Source organism: Molossus molossus, unplaced genomic scaffold, assembly GCF_014108415.1.
Source record: "Molossus molossus isolate mMolMol1 unplaced genomic scaffold, mMolMol1.p scaffold_m16_p_1, whole genome shotgun sequence".
Classification (NCBI taxonomy): Eukaryota; Metazoa; Chordata; class Mammalia; order Chiroptera; family Molossidae; genus Molossus; species Molossus molossus.
Window position 1 is genome coordinate 224,191,649 of NW_023425344.1, and position 13,552 is coordinate 224,205,200.

Sequence of the window (13,552 nt, forward strand, 5' to 3'; positions counted from 1 at the left end):
TTCATATGATCTCATTTTTACACTAATTTACACTAATTTAACTTTTAAGGGACACTTAAACTGTTATCCTGCCAAATGCCTGTTAAGTCAAAACCCTGACATCCATCCACTAACCCCCAAAAGGACAATCTTTCCTCTAAAAGACTATCTTTCACTAACACTGTTGCTAACAATTAGCTTTCCCCCAGTCTGACGGTGCAGACACATAAATCCATTTTTATAGCCAGTGCTTTTACAAGTAGTGATGTTTAAGTTAATGATGCAATGTGGCCAAGTAGTAAAAACCAGTAGCAAAATCAGGGGTCTGAGCCACACCTCCCAGGGCCTGGCTAACCTTGTTTGAGTGCATGATGCTAATATCCGAGATAACGGTTCTTCCCAATGCATGTCCCACACTGCGATTCCACAGTAAGACTGTTTCCCTCTCCCGCCATGCTCCCTCTCTTCCTTGGTAACAGACCCTGATCACTAGCTGCACCCACTGTACCCAGAATAAAACCCTCCATCTCCCAGCCTCTCCTGTACTAGCCATGGTTATGTGATTTCCTTCTGACCAACTAACGCACGCAGATGTGTTGTGCTGGACTTCTGGGAGGCTAATGGGAGACAGCTTCTGTGCTTCTACTTTCCCCCTCCTCCAGGCTTGTGACTTAGACCAAATAATAGCATCTTGGACTGTAAGGCGGCCCCTGAGAATACAGGTCATGTACTGGGGTGATGGAGTGAAAAAGAGGAGCCCAGTCCCTGATGACACTGTGCAGATGTCCTGAAATCCTCCAGACTTCTTTTCAAAGACAAATGAATGTATACCTTATTTTAGCTACTGTTATCTTGTTTGTGTGTGTGTGTTTTTTTTTTTTTTTAGGTTATGTAGAGTCAAACCTAACCTTATTGCAGATTATACAACAACATAGGATACTGTATGTTTACACATTTTACTGCCACTGAACAGTGTATACTTTTTAAAGTAGGTGACCAGGATGATAAAACATTTTAATAAATCACTTTTTTTTACTGAACCTTTTGTAAGTTAGATGTTTATCGCCAATTACCTTTTATTCCAACAAATACATCCCCCATATATGTGTACCCTTTTCTCTAGAGATTCAAAGTCAACTAATACATGTGATTCATAGAATTCTGCCCTCACATGACAGCAACCAAAATCCAACTCTCTGGAACCCCTAATAACAGCCAAGGGAGACAGGCCAGTACCCCCAGGTCTACAAAGGCACAAAGAAGTTATGACCTCCAACTGGAGGCAAAATTATTTCCAAGTCACATGACAGCAATGAAATAAGAACAACAGTATCATCAAGGTTCACGTTGGATATACTGTATACAATCCCAGGCAAACAGCCATCACAGACAAATGCCAAGGAGGTACCCCACCTCACATGTGAGATCTATAGCCGGCATTAACATCAACACCAACTATGCAGCCCAGTGGACCTTACACACTTCTGGACATCAGTGATCTTGACGAGGTCCTTTAAGACACTGCGCTGTGTGCAAGCCCCACACGTGCCACCATCCACTGACCTGAAGGCTCCCCCTTGGCAATCCCAGAGCTCACTTAAGGACAAAGAAAGGACCAGGGTTTGTCTCCTGGATGACGGAATGACAGTCAGGTCTGTCGCCATCTCCTACAAACAGCAGAACCTTGATGAGGTAGCTTTTCCTTCACAGGACCTAGACTTTCAAACACAAATCTCACGCCCTGGCCGGTTTGGCTCAGTGGTTACAGTGTCGGCCCGCGGACCAGAGAGTCCCAGGTTCGATTCCGGCTAAGGGCATGTTACCTCTGCTGCAGTTTGTCCCTGACCCAGTTGGGGTCATGTGGGTGGCAACCAGTCAATGTGTCTCTCTCACATTGATGTTTCTCTCTCTCTCTCCCTCCTGCTCTGTCTGAAGATAAATGCAAAAATGTCCTCGGGTGAGGATAAAAAAAAACAAAAAACACAAATCTCATAAAAGGTAAAACTTTATATTTAGCTTGAAATTACACCCAAATTTAAAATTTCAGAGAGGAAATTATTAACTTTCACAATTCCATCATCCTAGCCCAAGTTTTTAAATGGGTTCAATTATGTCCGGTTAAAGTACTTTGCTTAACCTCAACTTGTCTCCCAGCATGATAAGGATAATAAGAAAAAATAAAATAAAGACAATGCAGCTTCTATATCATATTTTGTACCAACACATCTGCTTATTCTTACCCCATCATCCAAAGCAGTCTCTAGGTAGAAATTACTTTGAAAAGAGGTCACCAAAAGTTTTAATTTACTTAATACATTAACAGAACAGATTTTTGGAGGCCCATATGAGAATAATCATATGGTAAAGAGAAAGAATAATGGCAGAAGTAAAGGAGAAACCAAATTTTATTTTATAGACATACATTATATCTAAAAAACAAACCTAATGTCCACACCCTCTCAAGAATAAATTTTCTATTATTAAAGGGGAAGAAGGTAGAGGTGGAGGAGGTAAAGTAGTATAGGCTACTTAAAGTAAACTGGAAAAATTGGCAAGTGCATGTGTATATATACATACACCATATATGCTCTAAAAATGTCTGGAAGGAATTGCCAAATGTAACAGTTATACTCCCTAAAGGAAAACATTATGAATTATATTTCTTTTCTTTTAGTTCATCTACACTTTCTAATTTTTATACAACAAAAACACTACTAACAGAATTTTATTTATTTATTTTTTTAAATAGTTTTTATTTTATTTATTTATTTATTTTGATATGTGCCCCCAGCGGGAACTGAACCCGGGACTCTCTGGTCCGCAGGCCAATGCTGCAACCGCTGAGCCAAACCGGCCAGGGCTACTACCAGAATTTTACAACGCATTTCCTTAAACAGATTCACAATCGCATCAACGAGAAAGTAAGCCACAGCTGGAACAGCCCAGAACAAAACAAAGCTCGAAGGATCTCTGGGCTCAAAGCTGAAGGATACAGAGAGTGAACTTCCTGGGCCCACATGACCCACAAAGTCCTAACACGCTCCTCGCTGGAGAGGGCGCACAGTGACCTATAGCACATACCATTTAGCAAACTGAATCCTCTTTACCACACAGTTTACGGAAGAGAGAACACAAATGACCACACCAAAAAAAAAGCGTATTCCCAGTGCCTGCTGATTCGGCCAAGGAAAGAGACTGAAATGTCCATCAACTCACCATTTAATTATGTCTCACACTTGCTTTACAATCCAGTTTATGGATTCTGGATGTTTAATAAACAGTTACTTCTCAGTTCCCTGCTATTAAACAGTAGGTAGTTATGACAATTAATTAACACTACCCCTAGGCTATCAGGAGGTCTGTAATCCTACCAGCCAGGTCCTGCTCTCTAAGTTGACGCTGTCATCTGAACCGCCTCAGGGCTTAAACAAGCCTCTGTCCTTAGAGCCCATTCTCTGCTGGATGCCTCAAGTTGGGGGTTTAGGCAGAAATGCAAACAGGTGGTATAGGTTTGCTTTACCTGATGTTCCACGAAAGAGGAAAACCTCTTTTGTGATTAGACTCACCTCCCTCAAGTGGAAAAATAAATCTACGTCGTTGTTTTTGCACAATACATCAGAATTATATGTCGCCAAACCTGCCTGCGGAAATGTGAGCTCAGAATTATCCCAAACCCCCAGGTGCCTAATTCTTTCCCCCTAAACCCATTTTCCTGGCACTCCTTCTGGCCCTGCATCTCCACTCAAGGATGGAATGGCTTTAAGCAGGAGTTCCATTACCCACTAAGCCTCCTTTAGGAACCCACTCCACCTGAAGCCATGGACTGGGTCTAAATGTGCTCTTAAGCCCGACGGCCCCACCCCTTCATACTCACTGTTGCTGGACTTAAGGTCACGGTGGATGATGGGGACAATCGCCCCATCGTGTAAGTAGTTCATCCCTCTGGCAATCTGCACGGCCCAGTTAACCAGGATGTCCGGGGGAATCCTCTTCCCAGATAACACTCTATTCAAAGGCCCGCCGCGAGCAAACTCCATGACCAAGCAGAGGTTGGGTTCCTTCAGACACACTCCCCTCAGAGCAATGATGTTGGGGTGCTTCAGCATGGCGAAGAGCTTGGCCTCCTGGCGAACGTTCTCTATGGTCTGGCTGATGTCCTCGTCAGGATCGTGGCGGGCTGCTTTCACGGCGACTTCGTCCCCTATCCAGAAAGCTCGATAGACCTTCCCAAAGCCCCCGATGCCAATAATCTCTTCCAGGGTTAGCTCCGCAAAATCAATCTCTAACACTGAGAAAGAAAGGGGAAAGAAAGCAGATTCAAAAAACGTTCTGAAAACACCCTTTAACCACCCACTTACCCGGATGGGTAAACACAGCAAGTTGTCTGTTCATTTGGCTTTTGTCTTCCCACTAGAAGGTCAACTCCGTAAGGGCAGGAAATGTGATTAACTTATATCTGCGGCATTATCCTCAGTAACTAACACATAAATCTTGTGCTATTATATGTTTTTCTCATGAAAACCCTGTTCTCTCATCTTCTCGGTGTCATTGCCTTTACCTGGCTTACTCACACTCATCTCTCAGGTCTCAGCTTAAACATCAACTTACTAGAGGAACTTTTCCTAACCCCCATCTAAGTGAGGTCAGGGCACCATCAAACAATTCCATAGCAGTGTCTATTTGGCAAGACTCAACACGGTTACAATGACTTGTTCAATGCCTGTTGTCCTGCTAGATTGGGAGATCCACATGGGTGGATTCTGTCTGCCTTATTCACCACCATACTCATCATGCTGAATATTTAGTAGGTGAAGTAAAATGGGTGGTGGTGGAGATATACCTCCATAGGAAATAAACCAAACTTAGATCTGAAAGAAAAAATTAAATTGGACTCCTAAAACAAATACAGAGAATAGTCTGTATTTTGGCTAAACACACACACCAAACAAACAAAAACCAAAACCAAAAACCTTGCTGAAAAACTAAGAAAACAAAAATATATTTCTGAACTTTTGGCAAAACCAAAAGAGGAACTGCCCACTGCTTCCCTCCACAGCCAGCCCCATGGTGCCACCACCCTCCACTCAGATGCTGGTGGTGCTCCACACTCTGTTCTTGCTCAATTATAGTGTTTCTATCCCATCTAAGGCTGATATTCATTTGTATTTTGTAATGCAACTGGCACTCTACACAAAGGACACGCAAGAAAAGTTAGTTGGACTGTCTTAAAGTATATAAAAAGTACAGCCCATCTTGACTTCAAAACTTTCAAGCCATCATGCTTATCGCCTCATCAAGCACCCTTCCTGGAGACTAGAGGGTGTGGGACATCCTGCAGACTAGCAATCAGCATCCCTTCCAAAATCCTTCTGGCATGCCCTTCAGTACTACAGGGGCCAGAAAGCTGAAAACTACATTTCCCAGACCCCCCGACAGCTGGAGTTCTGGATGCAGAAGTGAGATGGAGAGCAGCTTCTTGCTGCTGCTTCTGGTAAGCACGGCTGTGAAGAGGGGGGGGTGTTTCTGCAGCAGCATGTCAGTGTCCAATCATTAGCTCTGTGGATGTGGAGAGGCATGTTCAAGGCCAAGTGGTTGCCTAATCTTGGACTGCAACAACCACCGGGTATTCTTGAAGTCGACAGCTTCAGTGACAACACCTGAGTCTGTAACCTTCCCAGTTAGTGAAGTAGCAGCTAGCCTGGTGGGCCAGGTCTGCGATGTTCTGAGGGTTCTCCCATTGGTCCACCTGAGAGTCCCTTCTCCCTACCCTTCCAGTAATTCTGTAAGCTCCGAATTTCCTATGCTAGAGCACTTTCTGCTTAAAATAGCTTGAGTGGCCCTGGCCTGTTTGGTTCAGCGGTTAGAGTGTCGGCCTGCGGTCCTGAGAGACCCGGGTTCGGTTCCCGCTAAGGGCACGTACCTCGGTTGCAGTTTGTCCCCGGCCCTGGTCGGTTGTGCGGGTGGCAGCCACTCGATGTGTTCCTTTCACATCGATGTTTCTCTCCCTCTCTCTGTTCCTCTCTCTCCCTCCCACTCTACCTGAACAAAAAATGGAAAAATGTCCTCGGGTGAGGATAAAAAAAAAAAAAATAGCTTGAGTGGTTCTAGGTCCTAAACTGAAACCTGACATTACTAATTACTGATTTATCTCGTCTATAGGAATGAGAAAAAATATGCCTATGTTAAAGAGAGAGTAGAAACCCTCTTGGAGAAATATCTAAGTTATGTTAGCAGTCTCCTGGACCATGGAGGGAAGGAAAGTTCTTTTTTTTTTTTTCCTAACAACTTTTAACAATGATGAAAAGATATGTGCCTATTTAACAAATTTGTATTTACACATCTTATTTCTTCAGCCGAATATCTGAACTGTCCCTAAGGGAATGAACTGTTGTGTTTTCTCTTATTCCTGCCTTCTTCCCTCCCGTCTGAAGCATAGTTGTGAACACACAGGAGGTGTTAAATATTTATTAAAATGTATGAGAATTTAAAAGATGGAACTCTGAACCATGGGTGCTGAAAGGACAGCTCCTATAGTGGCATTCTGCAGAGGACAGAAAACCTCTGCGGGGAGGGCGGAGCAGTAACCTTGCTCTGGGTGGAACTTCCAGGTTCCTGCTACTTAGTTAAGAAAATATTATGACCAGACTTCAAGAAAAATATAGAACACAGCTTACAAGTGGATAGAAGAAAGGGGCAAGGGAGGAGGGTACTTTCTTTTCCCTTCCCTGTTAAGAAGTCCCTTGGAGTAAGAACTAAACCTTTAGTTGTAGCTCAGAGAATACGGGGCTCTCCTTCCCTTCCCTGCTCCAGTCAAGACCTGATTTTAAGTAAGAATCAGGTCAAGTCACATTCATCACATATTTTTTTTATCCTCACCCGAGGACATTTTTTCATTTTTTTTTCAGGTAGAGTGGGAGGGAGAGAGAGAGAGAGAAACATCGACGTGAAAGGGACACACTGAGTGGCTGCCACCTGCACAACCAACCAAGGCGGGGGACAAACTGAAACCGAGGTACATGCCCTTAGTGGGAACCAAACCCGGGTCTCTCTGGACCGTAGGGTGATGCTCTAACCACTGAGCCAAACCGGCCAGGGCACATTCATCACATTTTTTCAGTTTCTGGGGAAGGACATTTCCAAGAATATCAGGAACAGAATCTTATTCTTTCATTTTCAGAATCAAGATGTTATCCACCCTCAACTGTATCCTTGTAATGAAATATATAGGTACATTCTAGTGAGTTTTGGCGAGTGAATGGTACATATCTCACTCATTTAAAAATCTTAAGTACATGTACCCTGGCGGGTTTGGCTCAGTGGTTAGAGCCTCAGTTCCCACTAAGGGCGCGTACCTCAGTTGCAGTTTGTCCCCAGCCCTGGATGGGTCGTGTGGGTGGCAACCACTCGATGTGTCCCTTTCACATCGATGTTTCTCTCTCTTCCTCTCTCTCCCTCCCACTCTATCTGAACAAAAAATGGAAAAATGTCCTCGGGTAAGGATAAAAAAATATATTAAAAAAAATCTTAAATACATGTGAAAATGCATCCTTAAGATTTCTAGTGGGTGCAAGAAAAACAAAAAGTAAATTAGTAATAACCTTAATTTATGCCTTGCTTAAAAGAAGACACAACTTTCCTATAGGAGAAACTTGTTGCTTTTTTTAATCCTCACCCAAGGATATTTTTTACATTCATCTTCAGACAGAGTGGGAAGGAGAGAGAAAGAGAGAAACATCGATGTGATAGAGCCACATTGACTAGTTGCCTCCTGCACAACCAGACCAGGGCTGGGGAACTGAGGTACATGCCCTTGACAGAATCGAACCCGCAACTCACTGGTCCTGGCCGGGGACAAACTACAACCGAAGTACATGCCCTTGACTGGAATCGAACCTGTGACTCATTGGTCCGTGGGATGGTGCTCTAACCACTGAGCCAAACCGGCCTGAGCCAAACCGGCCAGGGAGAAACTTTTGTGTTGTTTTTTTTTTTTTTTTTTATCCTCACCCAAGGACACTTTTCCATTTTTTGTTCAGATAGAGTGGGGAGGGAGAGAGAGAGAGAGAGAAACATTGATGTGAAAGGGACACATCGAGTGGCTGCCACCCACACCACCCAACCAGGGCCAGGGACAAACTGCGACTGAGATACATGCCCTTAGCGGGAACCGAACCCGGGCCTCCCTGGACTGCAGGCTGACGCTCTACCGCTGAGCCAAACGGGCCAGGACGAGAAACTTGTTTTAATACCTACATATCTCTCTAGATGATAAATCTGGAACTACATTTTTCATCTTTTACTAAAATAAGGAAGATGAGAGAGCTCCTGGATAATTTTTATTTGTCAGCTCCATGGAGAGCTATACTCTAATATCTATATTGGAGGGGATAGAGTACTATATGAATGTTAGCTGATTTATAATATCAATATTATATTTTTTCTTTGTCATAAGATTCAGTAATCCGCCCCCCTTGTTTTGAATAAAGTTTGAAACAGTTTGAAAGCAATATTTAAAACTAAAACAGATCATTGTTACTTAGTGTCTTCTATTCACAATCTAATGTCACAATTCATGCCCCAGATGGGAAGTTCAAAAGGATGACTGGGGAAAAGTTGTCACTGGTTCAACATCATTCCAACTATTTGGAGAAAGGTTGTCAATCACCTTTCATTTCTGAGTGACAGTACCTGAACTGGTGGGTAGCAGCATACAGGTACGAAGCACACCTGTCAGCAACTTCCCATGTTCATCTTTAGCAAAGCAGTGTACTAAAATTACAATCTCCCTCCTGTGTGATTTATAAACCTCCTTATCTTATCATTTCTTTATCACTGGCTATTTAACATAGTGTCCATTCTTCACTAGGCTCTCTAATTGGTTTTTGACTGGGATTACATTTTCTGAATTATCAAGAATTAACTCAAATCACGATCAGAATTCCTGGGTGACGTTAAATAAAATAACTTACGAGAACCTTCAAATGCCATATTCTTCAAGTCAATTCTTTCAATAAGCACAAGGTACTTCCTACTTTCTCATCATCTGAGTTCTATATATAGGAATCTACACTACGGAAGGTAACTTTTGTTACAATAAAGAATAAATCCTGGGCACCTAAAGAAGAAGGAGCTTCTACTGTAGCACACTGGACAGGTCTGGTTTTCGGGGGATGAGTTCTTCCAGCCCAATCACATTCACTCCTGACTGCTCTGATGACAGGGAGCACAAGACAGGAAGAAACTGAGTTCCTGCTCATGAGCCTCACACAGCTCTTCTGCTCTGACATTAGCTGTCCCTGAAAAAAAAATCACAAACTTCATCCACCGAGAATCTCAAAATCTGACTTATGTTTAAAACAACCCTGTTTTCTAACACACCAGGCCATTCTTACAATATTTCTTCCAATGTGTGACCAAGTTCATCTTCAACAAGTTCATATTTCAGACACTATGCTGGGACTCGTAGCCTTCACCTTCCCAGTACTAGTGCCAAAAAGATAGAACACCTAGAAACAACTTAAAGTAATCTGTTGCCTCCAAGTACTATCAAATATAGAAACAGGAAGTTTTTAATTGAATGAGGGAGAGAGAAACAAAGAGAACTCAAGATTTGACTGTTGTTTTGACAGTCAAAACAACAAAAAAAGAGCAGAAAAACAGGATAAGAAATTACGATTTTGATATTATGTGATAGTATTTAATAAATATCTTAAGATAATAACACAATTGTTCAGTTGAAAATAAGTTATAGGGACAGAAGATAACTGTCATGAATGAAATTTTAAAACTAAATGTTTAAAGTTGGCCATTGGCGATGATTTTTTTAAATCAGCTAGAATGAAAAGTGTACAAAGCGTGGAACAAAGAATGATAAATATGTATTAGTAATACTTTTTTAACAGAAAAGAAATTATGGAAGCCCTCAAATACAAAATAGTGTAAATTGTACCTGGAGATATCTACATCTGTCTGCTAAAACCATGTAGCATCATTGATAAAGAAATTTTAATCAACTTAAATCCTTTGTGGGTAAAAACAAAAACAAAATTTCATTATAGGGTGTGGAGCAGGGGACTCCCGGGAATTGGTAAAAACCAGGACACTGGAAGAAAAGCCCTGGGAGGGGCCTATGGGCATGGTCCCCCTGAGATTTAGCAAATTCCAAATATAGGCAAGGATCTAGAGTGAGAAGAAAGAAGAAGAAAAAAAATGCATGTTTTAACATCCTGGGTGTCAAGGGACTAGGATTTAGCCACTGTTCCCTGACCTGATCTCTCATGGGAGAATGACTTACTTTTGTCTCTCTGATCATTTCTCCACCAATCACTTGCCCCTCCACACAACACACACCCTTCTCAGCACATTATTCAGTGAGACTCCTGAAGATACAACTTCTGAGTTACAAGATTAGCATCCAAGAAATCAACACGACATTTCAAAGACACTTCAGCTTTGAGTTCACAGAGGCTTCCGGGACTTGTGAGCCAGCCCAGCCCTGCGGGAGACAACCCCCAACTCCTTCAAAGCAAATGCCTTTAAGGGGTGGGGACAGACGATAGAAGGGGCCGAGAGGTCCCAGACTTGGGAACTAGGGTTACCACAGAAACCACCAGCTTGCGTGAAATCCTTCTAGAATTTGGGGGTGGGAGGGCAGCAGGGGACTGGGAAATAGAGAGATTTTCATGCTGAGGCTTCAGGAAGTGGAATCAGGAGTTGCTGCTCAAGTGGTCAGATGAAGGTTGAGAAGCCCAAGCGCCTGAGGTTCCAGCCAAGGCCTGCGGCGTCTCTCGTACACATAGCGCCCACCGAAGCCCCTGCGGCCCGAGCACCCGCGCACAGCCCCACCCCCAGGCCAACCAAGGCCCCCCATCCTCAACCTAACCCTCAAGAAGGGCTCCCATCTCCCCGCGACTACCCCCAGGGCTCCATCATTGCTTCCTCCCCGCCGGGGTCCCGGGCCCCGCCTTCGCCTTACACTGAATGGGCGGGTAGCAACTGGGGTCCTCGCCGCCCGGCTGGCAGCGGCTGGAGAAGGCGCTGCGCGGGGTCACGTAGTTGCTGGGGAAGATGCCCACCCGCTGGTTCAGCTGCCCGGTCCACCAGCCCTCGTCGCCGGACACCTGCGAGTCTTTGGACAGCACCTCCACCACGTCGCCCAGCCGCAGGGTCAGTTCGTCCTCGCCCGCCGCCTCGTACTCGAACACGGCGGTCCAGTAGGGCAGCGGCGCGTCGGAGCCCAGTTCCCCGGGGGCCGCCGCCGCCTCCTCCTCCTCTTCCTCCTCCTCCTCGGCCCCGGCCCCCGCGCCATCCTCCCCCGGCGGGGCGGCAGCGGCGGCGCTCGCTAGGCAGCCGAGAAGCGCTCTGGAGGGCTCCATGGAGCGGCCGATCCATAGGGTGTGGGGCCGCCGCCGCCCGCAGGAGCCGCCGCTGCCTATTGTTCATGCGGCTCCGCAGAGCTGGGGGGACCCCCTCCCCCGACGGCGGCCGCAGGTAGGGCCCGGGCTGGCTGGGCGGAGAGAGCTGGCTGCCTGGGGCTGGCGCGGCAAGTGCAACGAGCGCGAGCGCTCACCGCAGCATGGGGGCGCGGCGGGCCAGAGCCCCCGCCTGTGCGCTCGCCCCCTGGGGACGGCCTGGCCACCTCGGTCGCAGCTACCTGCTCTCGCAGCCGGTGCCCGCCGCCGCCAGCCAGCGGCCGCTCCCCTCTCCGCGCGGCACCCCGCCCCCAGAGCCGCCAGCCGGTCCAGGACCACCTGACGCAGACCTGGCTCCGCCCCAGCCCTGCGGCTCCAAAGGGGCGGAGCTTCCCGGCACCCAGGCCCACCCTTGCGCCAACCCGCCTTCCTATTGGCCACCGCCGACCAGTCCGCAGGTTACCCCCACCGCGGTTGGAGCACCCCCGCCAGCCACCGGGCCCGCCCTCTCCACCCCCCGCGCCTACGTGGTCCGCCCCCTCGTTCCCGCCCTCTTTTGCGGGCTCTCTCATTCTCTAACCCCAGGTCACGCAGTTCTCTCTCCCATTGGCCCGCAGCAGCTCCAACCATTGGCCCGAAATACCTGTCCATTTCCTGGGAGAGTTCAACACCTCCTGCTGGAGGAGGCTGCGGCCTCATTGGGTACCAGGAGGAATGGGTGGATCCTGAAAGGTAAAACTCATTCTTCATTCAGACCAAAAAGGCTGGAAGGAGGCCGGTCCCTTTGTTTGCGGTGGATGGGTAGGGGCTCTGTTGGGCAGCACTGGTGTTTTTCGTCCTGCAGTGAGCTTTTTAAAGTGAGCAGAGGAGAAGGGAGCTGGATTGCGCCGCCTGGGAGAGCTTTTTCTTCTCCATCTCCCTCTTACAGTCGGATTCTCCCCTCTTGGATCTGCCTTTGCCCTGGGCTAACTAGGTGGATCAGCTCCACCCCATCTCCGTAACCTTTCATTTCTTATTTAAGGCCCGCAGGCCCATTAGAATGTTCTTTAGAAAAAGTCTTAAAACTACAGTTCTCGCCTTTATGAAGAGTGTACACAGCCCTCCTTTTCCTGGGTTGCTGTAAGAAGAGATTCCAATACAGTGGTGTTTCAGAATTCAGAAATTCGAGACACCCCCTTACAGGGCTTCAAACAGGCTGGAAAAACTATGGCGAAGTCAGCTGGATCTCTCTTCAGAGACAACGTTTTGACAAAAGCGGGTTTCGTTCAACCTGGGTGAACTGCATATCCGGTCATGGCAACCTATGTAAAAATCAGGTTAAGAACCAAAGTAAACGAAGAAGAAGAAGAACCACCTAAGTAGAATGTACAAACAAGCGTACAAGATAATGCTGCAGTTCATGATCAAGGGCTGACCATTTTCTACATCCTTTTGTTATCCTTCCAAACATTAAGAAAGAATGAGATAGGTGGTCCCTACTATTTCTTCTGTGCTTTAATCCTATCATAGCAATGAAGATTTCCAGTGAGGTTTTCTGGTGTTTCAAAACCACTCAATGCTGAAAGATCAGCCCAATCTTTACCAAACTGCCTTATCTTTCCCCTTTAGTGGTAAGGATAGATACAATTTATTTAGCAAGAGTTAGTGCTTCACTGAGTATTTTTTGTTTAATTTTAGTTTGGGGTTAATTGTTGGACAAACTGGAGGCAGCGGGGTCATTTGGAAAGATAAGCAGGGCTGGCATCTTTGGCTCCTCCACCAGCAGCTGCGTGATCTTGGCAAAGTACTTAACGTTTTAGTGCAGTGTGCTCATCCATAAAGTGAGGGGGTGGACTGGGGGATCTCGTGTGTGTGTGTGTGTGTGTTTATTGATTTTAGAGAGAGAAGAAGGGAGAGGGAGAGAGAGATAGAAACATCAATGAGAAGGTATCACCTCACACCTGTTAGAATGGCCGCCATCAACAAATCATCAAACAAGTGTTGGCGAGGGTGTGGAGAAAAGGGGACTCTAGTACACTGCTGGTGGGAATGCAGACTGGTGCAGCCACTATGGAAAACACTAGGCTGTTACCTCAGAAAATTAAAAATTGAATTGCCATTTGACCCAGTGATCCCACTTCTAGAAATATACTCTAAGAAGCCTGAAACACCAATCAGGAAGA

General features: G+C 45.9%; 1 protein-coding gene across 1 annotated transcript in view; it reads right to left on the minus strand.

Moving 5' to 3' along the window:
• MAP3K9 (mitogen-activated protein kinase kinase kinase 9) overlaps positions 1-11,687 on the minus strand; it is a 78,698-nt gene extending 67,011 nt beyond the window's left edge. The window contains exons 1-2 of the mRNA XM_036267425.1: positions 10,955-11,687; positions 3,854-4,267 (exon numbers count right to left, since the gene is read on the minus strand). Of these exons, the coding sequence (XP_036123318.1) occupies positions 3,854-4,267; positions 10,955-11,354 (814 nt within the window). The 5' untranslated portion in view covers positions 11,355-11,687. The remainder of the gene's footprint in view (positions 1-3,853; positions 4,268-10,954) is intronic.
• Positions 11,688-13,552: the final 1,865 nt, after the last annotated feature.